At 40.8% G+C, this 24,059-nt stretch overlaps 1 protein-coding gene across 4 annotated transcripts; it reads left to right on the top strand.

The window, feature by feature from the left end:
• Positions 1 to 1,079: 1,079 nt before the first annotated feature.
• Positions 1,080 to 22,590, top strand: LOC144525950 (transmembrane protein 50B). 4 transcript variants are annotated; one of them, XM_078263028.1, is made up of 8 exons: positions 1,158 to 1,185; positions 1,690 to 1,849; positions 1,986 to 2,231; positions 3,761 to 3,873; positions 4,834 to 4,901; positions 7,300 to 7,392; positions 19,973 to 20,030; positions 20,547 to 22,590. In XM_078263028.1, exons 3-8 carry the CDS (start codon positions 2,133 to 2,135, stop codon positions 20,590 to 20,592), a joined length of 477 nt encoding a protein of 158 aa, XP_078119154.1. In that variant the 5' UTR covers positions 1,158 to 1,185; positions 1,690 to 1,849; positions 1,986 to 2,132; the 3' UTR covers positions 20,593 to 22,590. The 4 variants fall into 4 exon arrangements, with proteins under 4 accessions (XP_078119153.1, XP_078119154.1, XP_078119156.1 ...); XM_078263029.1 differs by lacking the exon at positions 1,158 to 1,185 and having other exon boundaries at positions 1,197 to 1,849; positions 20,547 to 20,611; positions 20,646 to 22,590; XM_078263027.1 differs by lacking the exon at positions 1,690 to 1,849 and having other exon boundaries at positions 1,080 to 1,185.
• The last annotated feature ends 1,469 nt before the right edge of the window (positions 22,591 to 24,059 follow it).

Genomic DNA, 24,059 nt, shown 5'->3' with positions numbered 1-24,059 from the left:
ATCTAGCAAAGGATGGACCCTCCTGATTGGACAGACGGACTGTCTGGCTTTTAACAGGAAGGAGAGGTGAAAAACACGGAAAAGCGCCTACTTTTAACAGAGAGACAGTCCGTCTGTCCAATCAGGAGGCTCCGTCCTCTGCTAGATAGGCCCTACCTTTTCCAGTAGAAGTTAATGCCGTTTTGTTTTCCTATTTGCTGTCGTGTTTTCATATTTGCTGTCGTGTTTTCGTATTTGCCGTTGTGTTTTCATGTTTGCTGTCATGTTTTCATATTTGCTGTCGTGTTTTCATATTTGCTGTCGTGTTTTCCTGTTTGCCGTCGTGTTTTCCTATTTGCTGTCGTGTTTTCATATTTGCTGTCGTGTTTTCCTGTTTGCCGTCGTGTTTTCCTATTTGCTGTCGTGTTTTCCTATTTGCTGTCGTGTTTTCATGTTTGCTGTCGTGTTTTTGTATTTGCCGTTGTGTTTTATGATTTATTGAAGTGTTTTCCTATTTGCTGTCGTGTTTTCATGTTTACTGTCGTGTTTTCATGTTTACTGTCATGTTTTCTTATCTGCTGTCGTGTTTTCCTATTTGCTGTCGTGTTTTCATGTTTGCCGTCGTGTTTTCCTATTTGCCGTCGTGTTTTCATGTTTGCTGTCGTGTTTTCCTATTTGCCGTTGGATTTTATGATTTGTTGAAGTGTTTTCCTATTTGCTGTTGTGTTTTCATATTTGCTGTCATGTTTTCATATTTGCCGTTGCGTTTTTCTATTTGCTGTTGTGATTTGCACTTCAGGGCCACCGTAAATTGGCACCGTAAATTTGGTTGCATATTGTACTGCACACTGAATGAGGTGGAAAGACGGGTGTTTAAAGATAGGGTTCAGGAGGCAGGGCGGGGGTGGAATCTGATGGGCATACTGGGATCAGAAGGAGACGGAGAGGGGATAAGAATCACCAGGAAAGCACTAATTCAATTTGTAAAAGACACAGAGTTGATGAGTAGAATTTAAGATAGCCTATGTGTAAAATGGCATGATGTAACACACTCCTGTACAGTAGGTGGCGGTATGTACCTACAAGTTTTTTTTTTGTTTTTTTTTGTTTTTTGCAATCCGCCATTAAATAAGAGAAGAAGAAGTCGGTGAAGAAGAAGAAGAATTTTGAATGGAAACTGAAAGCAATCTCGGGGCTCTTGACAAGGTGGGCGTTTACACGTAACCCTACATACAAAACATGTCATTATGGGTTATTACTACTTTGCCATGGTTATTACCTTTAAACTCAGTACGTTCATGGTTGACGTTTGCTAACCGATAGCTGGCTTCCCGCGTTATCGTTGTAAACAAGAACGCTGCATCCTCAGCTAGACGAGTAACGTGATGTTAGCTTCCGTAGTTAGCTCCCTAACATCAATAAAGCCTTGACACAACCCAGGGACGGTGTGTGTGTTACTGCTACCAAGCCAATAATGGATAATAGATTTTTTTTTTTAACCAAACAGTGGACGAAGAAATAGAATTGCGGTGCTAACGTTAGAGCTAGCTTCGTTTATCAGCCGGTTCTGGTGTGTTTGTCAAGCTTGGCAGTAATTCATATATATGTATATGTAATGTGTAGTTGTGCCGCTCATTATTATTTGATTTAGTGTAAAACATTTGTGAAAACCAACCAATAATTGAGTATGCCAATTTATTTTAATAACAGCAGTTTATGAGGTTGACTTTATGCTGAAATGAAAATGAAGAACCGGTAAAAGGACAAGCTGTCCGAACCAAATATAAGTGGTGATGAGCAAGCCAACAACAAAATGACCAAAGGATTCAGTGCCAGCTGTCCTTTATAGTAAGGGCACATTTGTGCTTGAGTAAGTAACCCCTCTGAAACATAGCACACTTAACCTAGGTCTGTTTCCATGTCTGATAAACCTAACAGTTACACATCAGACCAATGGTTGTGTATAGAAGATGTTAATAATACATGTATGTATGCATCATCTACAGGCAACTCTGACCGAGTCTCTGATTTGAGCCAGCAGCAGAGCTGTGAGGAACAGCAGGTGTTGACCCATACAGAGGCAGGACGAGGACTGGTTCACCTGTGCGGAGAAGGATCAGAGAAAAAGAAGAAGGACAGGAAGAGGGCTGCAGATGGCAGGCTTTCTGGATAGCTTCCGCTGGCCAGAGTGTGAATGCATCGACTGGGGGGAGAGGAGGAACGCAGTGGCTTCTATTGTCTCTGGAGTTCTGGTCAGTGGCTGAATGACTGACAGAGACAGAAAACTTAGCAGAAATATTGGAGTGTGACTGTCTTTGTGTGAGTGTATGCAGGGAGCAGCATTGTTAAAATCATAGGTTGTTGCTTTTCCTGACTACTATTTCCAAAACAGTGTTGTGTCTTTAAAGGTGCCGTATTGTAAAAGTGAGATTTCCGTGTCTTTTTGGTTATAAAGCAAGTGGAGGTGCTGTATAAATACTGAACTACTAAAGAATTGACACACTTAATTAACAAATGTATTCAGAAACTGTGCCTTTAAACGAGCCGTCAGGACTTCCTTAAGGTTGTGATGTCACAACTATACTATACAAGTAGGACGTGCCATTAAGCTAGGTTTACGGTAGTTGTGGGGTGTTCCTGGCACGAGGTGCGCACGCCATAAAATGACGTCACCGCAGCTGTCGTTTCCAGCGTAAAGGCTCCGCAAGCTGTCGCGGCGCGTGGTCGTGCACCTCTGAATTTTTGTAACTACGCGCGCTCTGCTGGGAAGGCTGGTGGAGCAGGTTCACCTCTACAAACATCTGTGTGATTCTTCATATACAGACCACAGGGAGTCAAACAGCCTTACATATGTGGTCAGAGAGAAGAAGAAGAAACATTTTGCTGGAGACTGTGGAAAAACATGAGAGATCGTTTTGTCAAAGCTAAAAAAAATGGCTTCATGGGAAGAGTGTTCCTAACAGTGTTACAGACAGACAGTCATTTTGATTTGGAGATAAACGACAGTCACGTTTAATACTTAGAGTAGATAAATGTAATGTTTCGCGGTACGTCAGTGTTTATCATGGATGTGTTTACTACTGTTGCCAGGCAGCCTGATTTCCTTTACTTCAGCTTTCTTCTCTACTACTTCTTGCTTATGCACAGATTATTTTGTTTGTACGCCTCCTGGTGTTTCAGAGAGTAGTGCAACGAACAATGCGTTGAGCATAAACGTCTCCGTGCATGCTCTTAGCGCGCGCCATCTACGGAGGCCCGTGTCGAGCGCGAGTATATCTGACACTTTACAGTGTCGTTATAGTCATTCCCAGCTGCAATTATGGCGCAGAGAGCACAGATGCGGAAGACCCAGAAATGCTGACCAATAAGACAGCCTGTGCTTTTTAAGGGGGTCTTAAAGAGACAGATGCTAAAAAGGAGCATTTCAGACAGAGCGTGAATACAGGTATATTCAGACAGACAGTATGAGAACATTTTTTTTTTCAACATTAAAGCATGTACACTGGGTTCTAGTACAAACCCAAAATAACAAGTGTGAACCTGAAAATGAGAATGATGTGTGACCTCTAATATTGTCTCAGTTTCTTCCCCCACGACTCACGCCCGTGTGATCATGAGGCGCTTTTAGGACTTTGCCATTTGTAACCCTCTTGTCTTTCTGTATTCTCTCTGTCTTTGACAGCTTTTTCCAACATTACAATGTAAGAAGAGTCATGTAATGGATACTGCGTCTCAAGCATTCAGATACCTCAAATGTTAACACTGTATTCTCTTTTCCCAGTTCTTCACAGGCTGGTGGATCATGATTGACGCAGCAGTGATGTATCCATCTCAGGAGCAGATGAACCATGCATTCCACGCATGTGGCGTCTTCTCCACCATAGCATTCTTCATGTAAGTGCTGGACGTTATAGGTTGAAAATCTGTCTATTTGGTTATTCTTGAGTAATGTTCTGTATACCACTTATGTAAAATCGGCTAAATTTGTCGATTTAAAAACAAACAAACAATAAGATATTGTCTTCAAAGCGTTCAGCCCTAATAATAATGGTGTGTTTAACATGCACGTTTGCAGAGTTAAGAAGAGGATTTGCTTTGTATGTTTATGGGGGAAGATATTGTATGTTATAAAAACAAAACAAACATATTATAAGCCATAAGCCAAAATGCCTATAGTGAAAAAGGTCTATTTCTCAGTATAGTGAGGTACCAAGGCTACTAATAAACTGTAAATGTATCCAAATATCAAAATAGAATACAAATCAAACAGGCCTACGTTTTTAATTGGCTGCTTCAAGCATGTTGTACTGAATCAAACCTGTGGTTCAAAGTGAAAGTGAGGAAAAGTACATCATCAAACAGAAGGCTTTGGAAAGTGAAAATAACAAAGGCTGTTGCACTTTGTTACGCCCAGTTATCTGGCTTATCAAGCCTTGCACACACACGCCCCCTCATGTCACATGTCCGTATTCCCCTATCAGCTCAATACTCAAAAGATACTACACTAACATCCTAACATTAACAAAACTCAAAGCTACTCAAAAGAAGAGGTCGATACAATTTCTACTGTTTAGTTTTGTGTTGTGAGATCTGGGCACTGTCGCGATGGAGGGAAGATTACTATAGTTGACAAACTACACATACTACCCACATTGTATGACACAAAGCTGGTTGGAAATCCCTTTAGGCAACACTGAGAATATCTCTTAACATCACGTAAAAGCATCTTTTTTTTCTGCAGTTCCAACATTAGAAAGTACTCAGGTCGACTGACTCTGTAGTGTAGAACAGTGAATATTTAGGACCTATTCCTATTTTGTTTAACTTCCTTGTTTGTCGGTGTCTTTATTTTAGGATAAATGCAGTTTCTAATGGCCAGGTGAGGGGAGACACATATGGAGAGGGCTGCCTTGGCAGGACAGGTGTGTTTCTCTAAATGTGTGTGTGTGTGTGTGTGTGTGTGTGTGTGTGTGTGTGTTTATTCATCTATTTATGTATTCCAGTAAATGTGCTGCAGCTGACTGCTTTTTAGTACAATGAACGTAAAGCTACAGTGTGTAGTTTCTGCAGCCCCCATGAGGGATTCTACGTAATGACAACAACACTGTTGGCACGTCCACATGATACAAGCCTTCCGTGACCGTGCACTGCACAATGCGATAAATAATCATCAGTAATGTGGAAATAATGACTAAGTGGGTAAAGGCAAATAATAGAACAGCTATAACAGTCTGGTAAGTTCAGAAAATGACATCACTTTACTGTAATGCAGCCTTTGATACCAGGACAAATCAACACTTGTGTCATATTATGATTTTCAAAATTGAAGACAATATCTAGCCTCATATATCAATGTCGATATAATATCGATATATTGCCCAGCCCTAATTTAACCCCTCTAGCTGCTTAAACTTCCAGCAAAACACGGGAAACGCCTAGAAACACCAGATGAAACATTAGAGAGCAATTGTAAATTATACAATGTCACAATTATACTCAGTGACGTAGCAGCATTTTTTTCTGCCACACAGCATCATTTTTTCATTAATTTGTTGATTTATACACTAAACAATTGAGACGACGGGAGCACGCCTCGACTCTAGCAAGACTCGTGATTTCATTCCCGTGTTGGAAATTTGTCTGTGACCCGGGAATCGCTTGAAAAGTGGTTTGGTTTGAGGTCGGCATAAGTTAATGAAATCTTTCATGAATACAAATGCAATTGCGCAAACAATATATGAATGGGTTATAGCATATTAATTTACAGGTTAATAGAGGCCGCAGTAGTCTACATTATAGCACATTGTTATAATAATCGATTTTATAATTGGAACATACACCCAGTTCTTACCAATACATGATTAAAAAGAACTTTTGCCCAAACACATTTTTGTGTGTTGTGTGTGTACACACACACACACACACACACACACACACACACACACACACACACAAAGCTGTCAGGGCCTATACTACGAAGCAAGGTCAACATGTCTGTTACCCGGCTTCACCAAACCTAACAACCGCAGTCTTGCACAAGATGTGACACAACGGTGGTTATCAACTTGTTCAATCAACCCAGGTTTTCCCAATCTAGCGACGAGTGACTTCATATAAAAGGGGCGGTGTTTGCACCATATGACTCACAAATCTTGAATACGAATCACAAACATGGACAAGTCTACCCAGTAGAGTATTTTACACAAGAAGAGCAAACGATAATCCTACAGAAATATGAAGAACACAGACACGTAATACAGGCAAAAGGAATACAGTCGCTGCTGCTAAATTCAGGAATGGCAGACGCTGTAAATGTGTAAGTTACAAGGCTTATCAATATCACTGCCCCATCAGTCAGGCACAACAAGATGTGAACATAATAACACTTATGCATTCCGCAACCCTGGCAGTGGTAAGCGATCGTGAGAGCAAATAAAAAATAAATATAAAAACATAATTCAAACCAATGTGTGTCGCATTGGCAACATACGGCTCAAGAAGATACGTACTTCTCTCCGCTGAAAATCTATATCTTTCATAAAGATACCCATCAGGGAATGTCAACGGGTTTTGTTGGTCTCTAAATGTTCTAGCTTTTCTGAGTGCACCTCCCTCTCTCTCTCTCCGCCCACCGAGCTCCAGCTGATCTTCTAAGAACGGTGACGCCGTTATCAATCGAGTATTGATTGGTCAGCAGGCGGTGCTTTCATACCGGTTGATCTCTGTTCTCCAACATAACCCGCTCCCGAGTAGGGTTGGGCATCCTTTTTATTTTAACAATTCTGATTCCAATTCCGATTCTTCCTTTCGATTCCGGTTCTTATCCATTCTCGATTCCGATTCTGGTGGAGTTGAAACGGGCCACATGCTTATTTCACAGAGGAAAAGTATATTTTTATTCAATGGTGACTTACAGTTTTTTTCAACGTAAAATAAAGCCACACTAGAGCGCCACCTGGAAGTACGGTGGCCGCTACGGAAACCAAAACTTACGCATGGAAAATCTGGATGATCCGATTTGAAACCACGATTCCAATGAAAATAAAAAAATGATTCCATTAGAATCGTAAATTTTGAAACGGTTCCAAGTTGGAACAAGTTCTAGATGCCCAATCCCACTCCCTAGCAGGTTAGGTGTTCAGCACAAGTTACCATGGCGATGTAACCCGGTAACAAGTGCCTGGCCGTATTGATAAACAAAACCCTGGGTTGAACCTGAAGCTACCTCGGTAACCCCAAATCTTGCTTGCTAGTACAGGCCTCTGGTGTGGAGACTACCTGGTGAGCTAATGAAAGTGATTAGAGCGGCTATGCTTGCAGGAGCTCGTCTCTGGCTGTTTATCGGCTTCATGATGATGTTTGGCTCGCTCATCGCCTCCATCTGGATCCTGTTCGGTGGCTACGTGGTGCCAAGTGAGTGTCCCTCCACTTCAACACATTTTCACATTTTCTCCAACTATTCCTTCTTCACAACTTCTTCTGTCCCTGCTTATCTTTTTGTACTTTCATTGATACTTGTGTACCGGCCAAATATTTTATCTTTCAAAGTAACTTCAGCTTTCTGGATAATTCCATCATTATCAGACATTTAATGATTATACTCTATATATAAACTTTTTGTCACATCAATGAATCTCTATATTAGCTTTTTTTTTTTTTTTTATTTGTAAGTAATGACTAAATGCATTTATAGAGCGCTTATGTCAGATAAAAATCAAAAAATTGCTTTGCATAAAAAATAAGATGATACATTTTAAAAACACAATACACAGTTAAAAAATACAAAGTAATACAAACAAAATAAAGTGCAGACGGGTCAATCAGAAGCCTGTGTAAGAGGTAAAGAGGTCTTACAAAAGACTAGTTAGCCAATTTAGCACCCAGACAGCCAAGCAGGTAGTAAGTCTAACAGTCAAGGACCTACTGTGACAATCATGTGAAATCACAAAGAAACAAGTTGATGGATTATTCAGTACATGTACTTTATTATAAAATAATACAACCTAAGCAATGTAAACAGAATCTTGTTTGGATCTACGTATCTCTTACTCTTGACGGGGTGCCTTGTGCAGCTCCAGCCCCGAATCTTTTAGGGTTTTAAAATACCTTCAGCTTTATGTAATTTCTCTTCTGACTGGACCGGCAAATCAATGGGGCAAAAGTTTATCCTTAAAAGATTAAGGATTTGGGCAAGGCAGTAGCGCAGCTGGGATGAGTGAGATTAAGGGCCCTATCTTGCGCAGCGCAAAGCCCGACGCAAGTGTCTTTGCTAGTTTAAGACCGACCCAGTTGTCAATTTCCCGTCCAGCGCCCTCGTGCTGGTCTAACAGGGAGGTGTGTTCAGGTGCATTCTGGGCGTGCTGGTCTTACAGGGAGGTGTGTTCAGGTGCATTCTGGGCGTGCTGGTCTTACAGGGAGGTGTGTTCAGGTGCATTCTGGGCGTGCTGGTCTTACAGGGAGGTGTGTTCAGGTGCATTCTGGGCGTGCTGGTCTTACAGGGAGGTGTGTTCAGGTGCATTCTGGGCGTATTGCTATCTTGAGGCAGCGGGAAGTGATCGCACCATTGACCAACAAAAACCTGGTCTAAAGTCAATAACGCAGCATTTCATTGTTATTTTAACAGCAAATTAATAAAATGCTCCTAGGCTCGTGCACAGCACGCGCACACTATGCTTGTTACACACAGGGACGCACAGCAGCACACACACATGCAGAAGCAAATCCTCCATCATAATAGCAACGTGCCAAGGTCCAAACACGCCTGGTTTTTAAAGGGAATGGGAGAGGACACTCTGATTGGTTTATTGCATGTTACGCCCAAAACACACCTATGATTAATGAAGACACTAAGTACAATCCTTTTGAACCATGCACCCGGCGCACGGACCCTTTTTTCCGCCGTCAAACTAGCAAAAGTGGATTTGGACACGCCCTAAACGCACCTTAGATCATTAAAATAGGGCCCTAAATGTCATTTTCTGGTGTCTCTGAGCACTCGGTATGGGATGCCAGTAACCACAAAATTGCAAGCAGTTATAACACAAACAATCATGCAAATCAGTATCATCTGCGGCTGTGGCTCAGAAGGCAGAGTGGTCGTCTACCAATCAGAAGATGTGTGTTTTTTTTTGCTGGCCACTGCAGTCTACATGTCGAAGATTGCTGCAGATGGTGTGTGAATGTCATTGAATGTTTATCTGATGAGCAGGTGGCCCCTGTATGGCAGCCTCGGGCTCCAGGGAATCAGTGTGTGTGTGTGTGTGTGTGTGTGTGTGTGTGTGTGTGTGTGTGTGTGTGTGTGAATGGTGAATGCTGCCTGTAGTGTTAAGTGATTTTAAGTGCTCTCTCCTCGGAGAGATGGCATTTTCTCTCACTCAAAACATAACCTCTTCCATGTCCTAACACTTCTAACGCTAGTCTCTCTCTTGAGAGACTTAAGCTTAGCACATTCAAACACATTAAAGTAATAGTTAGAAATAGCAAGGGGCCTTATTTATTGGAATCAGAATCAGAAATGATTCAAAACATGTATTCAATAAAATGGTTAGAAAAGATTAAAATAGAATACAAATGATTTAATAGAAAAGCTAGACTAAACTGCCACTGCAAAAAGGCTAAAATATAAGTTATCAAAAACACTCTCTCACAAAATGCCAATCCTAAGGAAAGAAAAAGACACACTTCCTCATTCGTCACATGCTCTATTGTCTTATATAGTACAACAGAGAAGGAGGTCTCTAAAACTAAACAACACGCTTAATATCAACACATATGGCCAACAAAACACACACAAACACATAATACAGTACAGAATAAATGCAAATGATTAGCGGCCGTAAGGCTAGAAGTTAAAGCATTACACACACACACACACACACACACACACACACACACACACACACACACACATCCAGATGTGAATACATACTTTAAAATTAGGGCTGCAGCTATCGATTATTTTAGTAATCGAGTATTCTACCGATTATTCCATCGAGTAATCGGGTAAGAAATACTATTGTTTTATGGAAGAGCAATAATATACAATAGTTTGGTTTAATTTTCGGAAAAAGCAACATTTGTATTGCCTTCATTGCTTACAATATCATCGCTCCAAAAACTAAACATATTAAGTGCATTTAAGTGCCATATTGCATAGTTTTTAAAGAAAATATTTTATAAACAACCTCAAACTAAGGCATACATAAACATGACCTTAAGTTGTGCTGTAACTTAACTTTCAGAACTACAAGTTTCATCCTGAGACTGATCTGCATATAGGCCTATATGTAAATATTAGATATACTCAACCTATTTTCATTTATATATTTGATTATAATGCTACACAGCTCTGTTACACTAATGCTAGTAGATCGTTGATCAGCTGTTTCTCCGTGAAGAGAAAGAGAGTGGTGCGCAACAATCAGCTGTTTTTCCGAAGGGATAGTCAACAAGTCGGCTCTTTAGATCAAATCGTGGTCACCGCTACGTATTTTCTTGTTTGTTTTTGGTAGTTGTTGTGTTTGGTGTAGTTTCATCGTCCATACCACTCTGTGATTTACTTTTGTCGGGTCCGCTTCGTGGAATGGATGATGAAGTTAGACTCAGTGTTTTCTGTTGAGATGCTGAAGCATTGACGTCGTGCTATTATTGTGGTAAGCTAGTTCCATTTTGCAGTAGACACACTGTACAGAGTTCTCCTTTTAATCACGTTTGAACTGATTCCAAACAAGGATTTTTAGTAATCTAATTATTCGAGTTACTCGAGGAATCGTTTCAGCCCTAAACGCTAGCTAGCTAGCTTGATTGGCAGAACGATAAACAAGACTGTGTGAGGTTAAAAGTTCAGACAGTCAATCAAAAGGAGCAGATGAGACGTTTGCTTGCATCCATAACACTTATACCGAAGCCCGGGAAGGACAGAACACAATGTGGATCATACCGGCCCATTTCGTTGTTAAATAGCGACATTAAAATGTTAGCTAAGGCACTTGCCAGCGTCTAGAATCGGTTACAGATGAGGTGATCTCCCCCGATCAAACAGGTTTCATGACTGGTGGTCACTCCTTCTCTAACATCCGGAGCCTTCTTAATGTCATATATTCTCCTGCATCCAGGGGGGTACCAGAAGTGGTTATCTCCCTGGATGCAGAGAAGGCTTTTGACAGAGTGGAGTGGGCGTACTTATTTGAATGTCTGCAGGCCTTTGGTTTTGGACCAACTTTTATTGCCTGGATTAAACTTCTATATGCCTCACCAAAGGCATCAGTGGTCACGAACGGGAAGCAATCTGAATTTTTTTCATTATCAAACAAGTCCACTTTTGTTTGCATTCGCTATTGAGCCTCTGTCCATCATGCTAAAATCATCCTCGGAAATAATTGGAATTTCTAGATGGGGGAGGGAACACAAGGTGGCACTATATGCCGACGACTTACTGTTGTATGTGTCTGATCCGGTGCAGTGTGTTTCCCACATAGTCCAGGTGTTGGATAGATTTGGTATCTTTTCGGGATATAAGACTAACCTTACGAAAAGCGAGTGCTTCCCAGTGAACAACCTAGCTCTTGCAATTCCACAAAAGGACCTGCCCTTCCACCTGGCTAAATCTGGCTTTAGATATTTAGGAATCAATATTACACGGGCTTTCCCTAAACTATACAAAGATAACTTCATACCCCTCATTGATAAAATAAAAAACGATTTACAGAATTGGAGGTCCACTAATCTTTCACTGGCTGGAAAGATCAACTGTATTAAAATGAACGTGTTACCCACGATTCTTCTATCTTTTTCAATGTCTCCCTATATTTCTCCCAAAATCCTTTTTTCAGTCCATTGATAAAACTATATCATCATTCATTTGGGGAGGTAAAGCCCCTAGATTACAGAAAAGGCTTCTTCAGCGACATCGATCCCAGGGCGGCCTGGGTTTACCAAATTTGCTTCACTATCACTAGGCGGCTAATATTCAGAAAGTCATATACTGGCTTCATGCTCCAAAGCTGTCGTGGTGTGAAATAGAAAATGAGTCATGCATTCTGGCATCCCTTCCCGCCTTGGTTACTTCGAGTCTCCCTCTGTCTACTTCACCCTATACCTCCCTGTATAACCCTGTTGTTATCAATACTTTACGAATTTGGTCACAATTTCGAAACCACTTCGGTTTAAGAGATTTCTCTCATCTGGCTCCTATCTGTGATAATCATCTTTTTGTTCGGCCTAGATTAGACAACACCTTTGCCCTGTGGAATAGACTTGGCCTTTCCAAATTTAAGGATCTCTACAGCGAAGGTGTATTCTCCTACCTTTAGTCATCCCTCTCAAAAATTCAACCTCCCCGGCTCAAGTCGTTTCCGATATTTCCAGATCCGACACTTTATGCAAAATCTAGATTCAAACTTCCCCAATGCACCTCAACCTACTGCTATGGATGACATCTTCCAAATTCCCTTCAATTTAAAAGGCTTCATTGCGAGAATCTATTCCAACATATGATCTCTTGGAGACACCTCTCTCAATAGAATTAAAGGGAAATGGGAGGAGGAGCTTGGGGATGGAATCCTGGACTGATGCTCTGAAGAGAGTTAATGGAACTACTTCATGTGCTAGGTTAGGTGTAATTCAGTTTAAAGTCTTGCACCGTACCCACCTCTCCAAGTCTAGGCTGGCCAGAATTTATCCTGGGGCGGATGAGAATTGTAGCAGATGTCATGTCGCCCCGGCAACATTAACACACATGTTCTGGTCATGTTCTTCCCTCTCGGATTACTGGTCAGAGGTCTTCAGAATACTTTCACAGGCACTATCCTTAAATTTGCAACCTAACGCCTACTCTGCCATCTTCAGTATAGTGCCAGCTGACCAACGGATTATCAATAAGCATAAGGACATTATAGCATTTACAACTCTACTTGCCCGCCGAAGGATATTGTTGCACTGGAAATCCCCCCCATACCACCCAGCACCTCCTTATGCTCCATTTAAGTCTCGAAAAGATCAAATACACACTTAGAGGGTCAAAAGACCTCTTCTACCTAGAACCCAGTAATGTCTTTCATAAACAAACTTAAAACCCTCTCTGATAATTCATGAATCCACAAGTACTAGATCCTGAGGGGTGACGCATGATGTTGCACAGCAAGCACGGCCTCCTCATTTATTTTCAAGCTTTACTTTCAAATTAGCTGCTTCCACCCTCTTTTCTTTTTGTTTAATTCTTCATACCTGTTGAATGATACCTTTACCTATTAATATCATAACCTTTATCTATTTATCTACTTATTTAATCTCCATAGATTGGGATGCACTGGATGTTGTAGGGAGGGGGAAGGGGTGGGTGGGGGTATTTGTTTATTTGTTTGTGTTCTGTGAAAAATCCAAAAGTATTGTCCTTCTATATAACTGTCTTTCTGTACCTTGTTCTTAATAAAAAAGATAGTTGAAATTGAAACATTTTAAGATGAGCGAAATAGAGACACACATGACAAGATATGGCCATGATAATTTTGGTGATGATTGATCGTTGTTTAGGTACATTAAACCACGTTAAGCTTTTTCTGATTTGTATAGGTGAATCTTCTTTACACCTCTAACATGCATAGATCCTGATTTGCCAGCGTTATAGAACCTCTAACCTTTCTATCTTGACGCTGAGAAATGAGGCCTTTGCACTGCACTCCATCTTGTCTGATGACCTTTCTCTTATTACACTGACAGAATGTTTTATCCTCTCTGGCAAAGACAGCTTTCACCTTTACGCCAGTCGCTACCTTGAAAAATCACATTTCCTGGCTCAGGTAATTGTCGGCTTGTTCTCCCACAGCAACGTTATGTGTTTTCTTGTGGTGTGAGGGTGCTTCATGGCAAGGCAGCAGAATGGCTCAATGTAATGAGAAGTTCAAATTTAAAAAAGCACTTGTCCGGTCACTTTGTGGATTAAGTACAGAATCACATATGAGGCACTACAGCAGCACTGTCAGCTCATTAACATACAGAAAGAGTAAAGGTCATTTAAGCCATCACTTCATTCCAACAAGTACAAGTTATCGCCATGTGCACAAGATCAAATCAGTGATCAGTGGACAGCAGGGCACAGGGAGGGGAAACAAATTAAAGGAAAAAGGTGGAGATATAACAAAGCAGATGCTTCCATATGGGGCACAAGTGCTCACTGACAGCCTTTAATAGGGTTGAGAATCACCAGACAATACTTAATGTCACGATACGATATTATTGCAATTTTAGACATTTTCGCAATTTATGGATGTGTTTTATGTTTTAGCTAAAAAGATACATTTCATCTTGCTTTCAGCTTCAATTCTGACATTTGTTTATCTCTCTTCAATTTTCCATATAATGGACTGAAATAGCAAATTATTTTATTATTATAGTACCAAAAAGTTAAAAATAATAAAAGTTTGATACTTGGGGGCGCCCTGGTAGCTCACCTGGTTGAGCGTGTGCCCCATGTACTAAGGCTCAGTCCTTACTGTGGCACAGTCCTTACGGCCCAGGTTCAATTCCGCCCGGGCCCTTTGCTGCATGTCATGCCCCTCTCTCTTCCACTCGCCCATCTTCAGCTATCCTATCCATTAAAGGCCAAAAAACCCCAAAGTACCCAGGAGTATGAAAATTAATGTCGATGACTATAGAGGACTGGAGAGGTCTTCATTGGGCCACAAATCCGGATCCAATCTGAAACAGACCAGGGTCCAACCCTGATTTGCATGAATTAATTTTTTGTCCTCTCCTGTCTCAGGAGGAGTCAGAACAGTCACCCTGCACAGTGAACTCATCTCAGCTGCTTGTATATGCTGTCTCATTCATTCCGTCAATACTCAGAGCTCAGTCTCACACAGTAGATACGTGTTGGAACAAAGATTGTCCTGTTAATATAAAGCTTTGCTCTATTGCACAGCTCTGTCCCATCTTCACCTTCTGATAAAAGTTCCAGCCAACAATTTAGGCTAAACAAACTGCTGCCTATTTGTGAAGAGAATCTCAGAAGGGAATAGAGTTGATAAAGGTCCAAAGTCCCTGGCAGATGCTTTGGGAATAGTCTAAAGTAAAGTATTGACCTGGGGAGACATTAAGAGTCGTCTCTGCTTTGGCTGTGATTCTTACAAATAACCAACAAAAACGGATTAAAGGTGCATGGCATTTACTTCAGCCAATGGAAGACCTATGTGTTTGTCCTTATGAACAATTTGTGAAGCCAAATACATTTATCAGATTTGACAGACATGCACGGAGCAAGAGAGTGACTTGACAAATTACTATTTTTTCAAAAGTTTTTGTTCCGTCTGCAAGGGAACAAAAAGACAACTTGATATATAATTGGCCTAGCAAGAGCGTATGGCTAACACATCACCAGACTACTGCCTCCTTGCACATCCTGCTTGAAAGGTGCTCAGTTCTCTTCATTGACCTTCATCACTTGGCTCACAGTAGCTACTACATACCGCAAGCAGTAACGCTGCTGTGACAGGCTTTGTTCCTGTTTTTGTCACAGTTAGGAGAGCAGGAAGCAGGGCGAATTAAGGAGTTAGGTGGAGTTTACATGGCCAGGGGGAAGTGAGCTGCAGACACGGACAGAAAGCCAGACCAGACAAAACAACAACGAGACGAGACCGCCCTCATGACTCACACCAAGTGTCATTAAATTAAGATTACATTTCATTTCAAGGAACACATTAATTATGCAGATGCTTTGTAATATGTCAGTCAGTGATATTTTAAAATTAGCAAACCTTATCATATGCACATCAAGACTCTCATCAAGATAGGGTTTTTAACTGTATACATTTTAATATTAATAATAGTTTACATTTGTTAATGTCAAAGGAAAGGGGGTCACTCATAGTGAAGAACCTGCAGGGAAAGACTGCAGTCCCTCTCAGCCGGAGAGTTTACAGCTCATTAATTTGGTTTTCCGATCCCCGACTTTACTGTTTAGGTTCAGTCTCACAGCTCTCTCCAACCTTGTTTCCAGCCGCAGCTGTTATGTTTGGCATAAAGCAGCTAAAGAGCCAACTATTTCTCTCAGGGCTCGAATGAGAGTGAATATTGGACTTACATTCTGTAGTTAGCCAGAAAACATCTCCTAATGAATGATAATGGATGTTGGATCCATTGGAGGCAACTGTTTGCTAACACATTCACCATCAATTTCACAAGGTGATAATATGCTAGTGTTATTTCTTAAGCTTTGTTGCCCCAGAGTGGCCACATTTTGTTTTACTGAATTACTGGTGTTTTAAATATGACTCAGCTGTGGCCACTTTAATGCCGATCAATTTGGACACAATCTTTCACAACGGTCATGCATCTTTCCCTATTATTTTAGTCTTCCACCAAAAGTATGCCCCCAAAACTCAGCTTCACCCCCGAGGTGGGTAATTGCAATTCCATTGTTTGGCCATTATTTTCATTGGACTTTATATTTGCTTCAGATGTTGAGGTTGTTTCTTGCTTCTACAATCGACAGGGAATAGTGAGTGAGTGAACACGGGAACGGTTTCGAAAGCAGCTACTGAGAGAGAGAGGGAAAGGATAAGCAAAGGTGGAGGATGTGACATCTGTGTAACAATCCATATGGTGCATCAGGTTAGCAACACATTCCTAAGGCTCAGAATGCCCAATCAACATGCTGCTCATGTTCCTGGAACACTGACACTCTCCCCTAACTACACACATTTGCCCTTGGTTGAAACCTGTGGACATGCAGACAAAAAAACGCTATTTTAGTTGCATTAAAAACACATTTTGTCATAGAACTGCCCTAAAACGTGTAGTAGAACTCGCATGCACATCTGAGGGAAGCCCAACTTATTCTGAAAATAACAACATATCTTGTCTTATCATACTGGCAAAGACATGTAGTGACTCTTCTAAAAGCTTGTAACAAAGAAAGAAACAAATGAGCAACAAAGAGTAGGGTTCAAATACTGTACATTCAAAAGGTTATTTGAATCCAAAAGGATCAGGATCCGTTCTATGATTTCATATCAGGCTTAAAATATGGGATGACATTCTCAAGATGGTGCAACCGGGTGCATTGTATTTGTGTTTGTCACTCTTTAGGCCAATTTAAAATAGTTTACAGAGCCCACATCCCTAAAGAGAAATGATGTAAAACGGACTCTGAGGTCGCTAGTAAACACTACACTTGACAGCAGGTAACGTTAGCCTACCGTTTGCTAGTAAACACTACACTTGACAGCAGGTAACGTTAGCCTACCGTTAGCTAGTTAACACTACACTTGGCAGCAGGTAACATTAACCTACCGTTAGCTAGTAAACACTACACTTGACAGCAGGTAACGTTAGCCTACCGTTAGCTAGTAAACACTTCACTTGACAGCAGGTAACGTTAGCCTACCGTTAGCTAGTAAACACTACACTTGACAACAGGTAACGTTAGCCTACCGTTAGCTAGTTAACACTACACTTGGCAGCAGGTAACGTTAACCTACCGTTCGCTAGCAGCTGGTGTAAACACGTTTAAAATGCTGACAGCTAAACAGTGTAAAAGTGTGTCTGTATTTCACTGGAGAGGAACGTATGACGGCTGTTGCGTTCACTTGAAATTCGCTTCGCCAGCCTCGTGCTGCATTCAAAGTGTGTCCATATGTATATAGGCACCGTTTTAAAAGTATCGTTTTAGCACCGGGAACATTTTGTTTTCCCTTTATTTTCTTCTCCGGGGTTTTCAGCCTTTCTGAGTTTGCAAGTATGAATGTTGTGTCTATAAGCAGTCCAACAAATTGCTGCCGCGAGGGACTAAACACTGAGAGGTGCATAAACACACTGTGACGCACTCGAAGATTGTATTGCAATGATTTAATCCTCTTCTTCCACACGTAAAATACAATTAGCGCCACACTCAACGCAATTATTTCAATTCACAAGGTAACTTTACATTTGGTAACTGCAGTGCTAATTGTATTTTACGTGTGGAAGAAGAGGATTAAATCATTGCAATACAATCTACGAGTGCGTCACAGTGTGTTTATGCATCTCTCAGTGTTTAGTCCCTCGCGGCAGCAATTTGTTGGACTGCTTATAGACACAACCACTCTTCTAGCTAGAGGTGCAGTTTTGCTGAGACACACGCACACATTCTGGGACATAATGCAGTTACAGTAGGTCACATCAAATTGCTCTTACAAAATCAGTACTGGCACAAACTACAGTACAGGTGTACTGTGGGATGCTGTTTTCTTTTTACCAAAGGCTACATGGAGAACTTTTTCTTTTGTAACACAAGAGGAGCCCTTACTCAAAACGTCATCTTCTATTTTCAATGTAAATAAAAAAGAAATAATCCATTATCAATAAATCACCATTAAAAACAAATATTAGTTAAGCCACCATTAACCAAACTGGCAACCTGAGAGAAATAAAGTACTGTGATATACAGTAGAACACTTTTGGCAATTAGAATTGGTCAAATCAAATTACCCTTAGAAAAACATGCGGGCATAATAATTTTAAAGATATAATAAAAATGTACTCAAGTACTCCTTGATGTAACTATAGCTTAATTGCCCATTTTTTAAATGTTATCCGTTAGTTACTTATTTTTTGTAATCAAGATATCCCGATTACATGTAATCTGTTAACACCCCCTGTGAGAGTATAGCCTATACATCATAAAATACCTTTTGGTTGAAAATAAAAAGAGAGATTGGTGGCGGTGATGATTCATCCATGAAGTTTTGAGTACAGCTAAAGATAATATGAGGCTTCAGCAGTCCCAAGTTACACTAATGATTTGGCTTCTTCTCCCTGGTAGTTGTGTGTAGGTTTGTTGCCTTGGTACCTACATCAACAATGTCTTTACTCAACGTCATCCTGCTGGCTTTTTCTGAAGCTGCTGGGCCTACACACTGCAGTCTTTTCTTTCAACCACATCTCACAAACTGCCACTGGCACGCTCAAAGACTACCAGGACGTGTCCCTCTGCCCTGGCTCAGCAAGGAAACACTGTCCAGGGGAAACACAAAAAGACTGTAACTTTAGAAGGCACCAACTTGTTTTGACTGCTGAAGCCTCATATTAGCTTTAGCTGAACTTTAGATCAACTTTAGAAGACTCTGGATTTTGTCCAGTATTTGTCCCAGTGTAGCGTATTACTGGACTCTTTAAGGCAGTTACACACTGACCAGACGGCTACTTCTCATTTGCTTTATTACCTCAGTAAACACTTTCCTAACAAGTTTATGGTCTCAATCGCTAAACGTCCTTGTTTACCCACCGGCAAAACTTCGCTGGATGACTCGTGTCAGTCGGTTGAAAGTTACAAGTTCCCCTTGTGAGCGTTAAGGCCCAGACACACAGAGCCGATGGCCAAACGCCAGCAGAAAAGACAGTTGGACTGATCAGTCTCCCCGAGTTGGTCAAAAAATGCCTCGGAACACACCAAAGAGACAAGACGTAATACGTCTCCATGACAGCAGGCGGCGCTAATCTGTATTGTCGCCCAAAAATGAAAACCGGCAGCTGATTGGACGAACCCGTCACGTGGGTCTGGTTTCAAAGCCAGCCTGTCATGGCAGCTTGTTCAGAATACGATCTCATATTGTACTAAAATAGTTCACCGAAACGTGTTTCTGAAAACATTTGAAGAGAGAAATAGGCCGTGCAGTTGTTGAATCTGTCTTCATTTCAGATCAAGAAAGGTTAGTTTAAAAGGTTTTCGTCAGAATTTGAGAGACTCTAGTCACGCTCATTCCGCTCACCCTTTCCGGGTGAGTCCCGACTGCCTTGTCATCCCATAAGATGTATTCAACAGGAGCTAAATGCAGCTCAGTCACAGACTATTATTATATATTGATTATGGCTCAGTCACGCAGACAGAACAGTGTCATCTTTCATCTCTGCCTTAAAGGACTACATTTACACACACACACGAGCATCCGTTTCAGAATCCCTTTGCTTACTGTTACTGTTGTGTTATTGACTGTGTGCTTTTGTTTTGTTAAATTCCCAGAGAAAGAAGTGGCACCCGGGCTGGCTGTGTTCTTTCAGAACACCTTCATCTTTTTTAGGTGAGTATAACCAGAAACTGGACTAAAACCAACTTAGTAAGCAGTATTCAAATATTAAAACATTGCCTGTCTGTAAAACTAGGGGTAGCCGATATTTACTAAAAGAGTGTCTTTCCCATTTGCATTTTAAGCAACTTGTATTAAGTATCCCAATATTGGACACTAAAAGTCCACCCAATGAAACTGCTCTCGTCATGGGAAAAATACCTTGATAACAGCTTCAGAATTTCGATGTGGATACATTTTCGATTAATCGTCCAGCCCTAGGTCCAAGCTGACAAATCACAGTTTCTCCTGTGTGTGTGTGTGTGTATATATATATAACAGGGTACTGCAGTTACTATAGTAACCTGTTTTCTTGTTCAAGCACACTAATAGCCCAGCATTTCCACTGAAGCTCTTATCCTTTTTTCTGTTTGTGCTGCAGAGATGTGTCCTAATGTACTGTTCCTCTCTCTCTCTGTCTCTCTCTCTATCTGTCTCTCTCTCTCTGTCTCTCTCTCTCTCTCTTTCCAGCACTCTGATCTACAAGTTCGGCCGGACTGAAGATTTATGGAGTTAGAGGGTCTGTCTTATTACTGACTCTCTCTCTCTCTCTCTCTCTCTCTCTCTCTCTCTCTCTCTCTCTCTCTCTCTCTCTCTCACCAACACACACACACACACAACAGGCATATAGTGTGTTGTAGATATTTTTAATAGTTCTGCATCCCTTTTCATGTGTTTGCTGATGTGAAAATAGTTTTTCTGTCCTTGCCTTGGATACATTTGCATACTTTGAGTTTTGCTCATACTATCTGTTATAAATGAGGGAAATCCTTTGTTTGTTATCGAGGACTAAGAAGCCAGGGCCATGTCATTGTTATTGTATCTCAGATGCATCTTAAGTGTCATGTGTCAACTCATGTCAGCGTTTGTTCAGTGTGTTGAGGGCTACAGTGTAAGTTCACTGTAGTGAATCAGAAAGGGAAAACAGCATTTGTTTTGGGACGGACTGATTTGATTGATAGAAGTACATTCTGAAGTGGAAAGTCCTTTCTGCTGTCTCTACTTATTTTTATTATAATGAATTTCAGATGATATGATTTTTTTTTTTCATGGGTCTGATTCATATTAGGGTCAGTTTCCAGTTGACAGATTAGTCTCTGTCGTGCCTCAGGAGGAAGTGTGTTTTTTTTTTACTTTGTCCTGAAACTGATAATCACCTACCAGAACATGTTGTGTGCAAGTATTCTGATTGTTTTTGGTAGTATTTTCAGTTTTTAAGTATAGAACAAATCTTGTGAAGTCAGACTGCTGTAGGAACAGTATTAAAGGACTTGTAATGGACTAATTTACACTCATTGCTACAATATCACATATAGACATGTGCATCAGACAATATTTCAACGTAATAAGATGGACTTTTACTCTAAAGCTTGTAAGGTGGAGTAAAAATAGGATGGAAAAATCTGGGAATTTTGGGTTATTTCCCATCTTCCCTTCAACTTTTTTTTATAATTTGTGTATCTTGTCAAGAGCTTAAAATGTGAAAAATAAAGACAATTTTTAATTGGAGAATGCTTTCCAAAAGCCAAAGTAGCCAGACCGTACTCAAGCGCTGACACACAGATTTAAATGGGCAGAGGCAGATCATTCCTCACACTCCGGAGCAGTTGATCAGCTGACCTGAGTCCTAATCAAAGTCTGTGAAGGGAAGAGGTCGGGATGGATGGATGGGTCAAACAAAAAGGACTTTTACCCAGTAGACCGCTGTTCATGTCCTGTACTAAACCAAAATGATATATAACACAATAAAGGAAAGGGAAAAAGCATAATATGAGCACTTTAAGTAATGTTTAGTACCCTGGTAATATACAGTATCTCACTAAATGTGAGATAAATTACCTAGAAGATTGACCACCAGTTTTTAAAGTACTGTTTATGGATGGACTAAAAATAATTTACCAGATCAAATACAGTGGCTACTCTATAGACTTAAGATGAAACCCAGACGCAGTATATTTGTGGACTTTCCTTTCATTTTTAGTCTTCTCTGTAAAGCACTTTGAGCTGCATTTTATGTATGAAAGGTGCTATATAAATAAAATGTATTGTTTATTTGAATGTACTGCATTAGGGCTTTTGTTGTGAGCTGAATGTGAAGCACACCATGGCTATATGCTGTCAGTTGGTATTGAGCCTAATGCATCTGTGTGTATTCTCGCTTGTAATATATTTACAATGAACATGTCCACAGACAAAAGGACAGGCTCTCTCAGGCAGTCACCTTCATTTGTCTTTCTTGTCAGCCCTTCATCATGACCTATTGAAACGCTGATTTTTACAAACCCTATACATTTCTATACAGTATAAGTTTATTTTAAATAGCGTGTTCAATGCTTACAGCTGGAGCTGCACATTGTTGATCTACAGAATGACTTTGAAATGTTTTCTACTACACCATAGTAAGGAAAAATGTATTGAAGTTACCAAAAAAAGTGTTATTTTACATACTGTATATGTATTTCCTTGCCGGCAGGATATAATTATGTGAAATATTTAATAAAAATGTCACACATTGCGGTGCTCAGGTCTCACATTCAGGTTGGGAGTCCAGGCATTAATCAAGCAGTGTCCCATGACCATTCTCAATTCTGATTGGCTGGAAGATATGGATTAACCTTTGGTAACCGGACGCCTACGGTAGTGCTGTAGGTGTGTGGTAGTGGTGTTTGAGTTTGTTTGAAGTTCTAAATGAATGTGTCAGTATTAAACAGCAACAGTGAGGCTTAGCTTAGCTTGTCGCTAGGGTTATTTGTGTAACCACCAACAAACGATACAGTATAAATCATAAGTATAAAAGGAATCATTTTATAAATCTCAATTGAAGCATTTCATTTTGAAACGTTCACATTAAACATCGTCATTTAATACATTGTTAATATAAAAGTATTAACTGGTGCAGCTTTAAAATAAGTTTAGAACAACTGAATGAACAAAATATAAATGGATGTCCGCATTTTTGTAGCCGTGTAACACGATTATTCCACCATCATGAACAAAGTAATTGTACTACGCTTTGATCATTTCCAATTAAAATGAGCAAACTGCCTTCTCTTTACTGAGACCAATACATACATAAATACAACATGAATCATAATGAAGTGAGTTAAAACCATGGACTGTTAAAATAGTAGCCATTTTAAAGCTTCAAGTTTGCATTTTGGCCATCGCCTTCTTGGTATTTAGAGGCCAGAAGTGACCATGTTTGAACAAAAGGGCAGAGCTGGAGCATGATGCATCACAGCCGGTGTCCTCTGTGGATTCAGTGGCGCTGTGCTAAGCTTAAAGGCCCGGACACACAGAGCCGATAATCGGGCGTTGGACAGTCTGGCGAGGTCAGTGACTCGAGTCTGTTCGGTGTGTTCCGTGCCGTCGTCCGTCCGAGGGGCCGTCGGCCTTCATTTTGGCCGATATGACATGTATAATCAGCGGGGCGGGCACTGCCGGCAGTCGGACTCAAATGACTAATCTGATTGGTGGAGTGCTAACCCGGAAACGGGGAGCAGGATGAGCGTGACTAGAGTCTCTCAAATTCTGACGAAAACCTTTTAAACTGACCTTTGTTGATCTGAAATGAAGACAGATTCAGCAACTGCGCGGCCTATTTCTCTCTTCAAATGTTTTCAGAAACACATTTCAGTGAACTATTTTAGTCCAACATGAGATCGTATTCTGAACAAGCCGCCATGACAGTCTGTCTTTGAATTTCCGGAGAAACCAGACCCACGTGACGCGTTCGTCCAATCAGCTGCCGGTTTTCATTTTTGGGCGACAATACAGATTAGCGCCGCCTGCTGTCATGGAGACGTATTACGTCTTGTCTCTTTGGTGTGTTCCGAGGCATTTTTTGACCAACTCGGGGAGACTGATCAGTCCAACTGTCTTTTCTGCTGGCGTTTGGCCATCGGCTCTGTGTGTCTGGGCCTTAACGCTCACAAGGGGAACTTGTAACTTTCAACCGACTGACACGAGTCATCCAGCGAAGTT

This window comes from Sander vitreus, chromosome 11 (assembly GCF_031162955.1).
Source record: "Sander vitreus isolate 19-12246 chromosome 11, sanVit1, whole genome shotgun sequence".
In the NCBI taxonomy this organism is placed as follows: domain Eukaryota; kingdom Metazoa; phylum Chordata; class Actinopteri; order Perciformes; family Percidae; genus Sander; species Sander vitreus.
Note: the sequence above shows the minus strand (reverse complement) of the source record. Positions and strands in the feature narration are given on the sequence as shown.

Bases quoted from the DNA above. Each gene is read 5' to 3' on its own strand.
- LOC144525950 (XM_078263027.1), top strand. From the start codon at position 2,133: ATGGCAGGCTTTCTGGATAGCTTCCGCTGGCCAGAGTGTGAATGCATC. The intron at 2,232-3,760 runs GTCAGTGGCTGA...CTCTTTTCCCAG, and splicing joins CTATTGTCTCTGGAGTTCTG to TTCTTCACAGGCTGGTGGAT. The intron at 3,874-4,833 runs GTAAGTGCTGGA...TCTTTATTTTAG, and splicing joins TCCACCATAGCATTCTTCAT to GATAAATGCAGTTTCTAATG.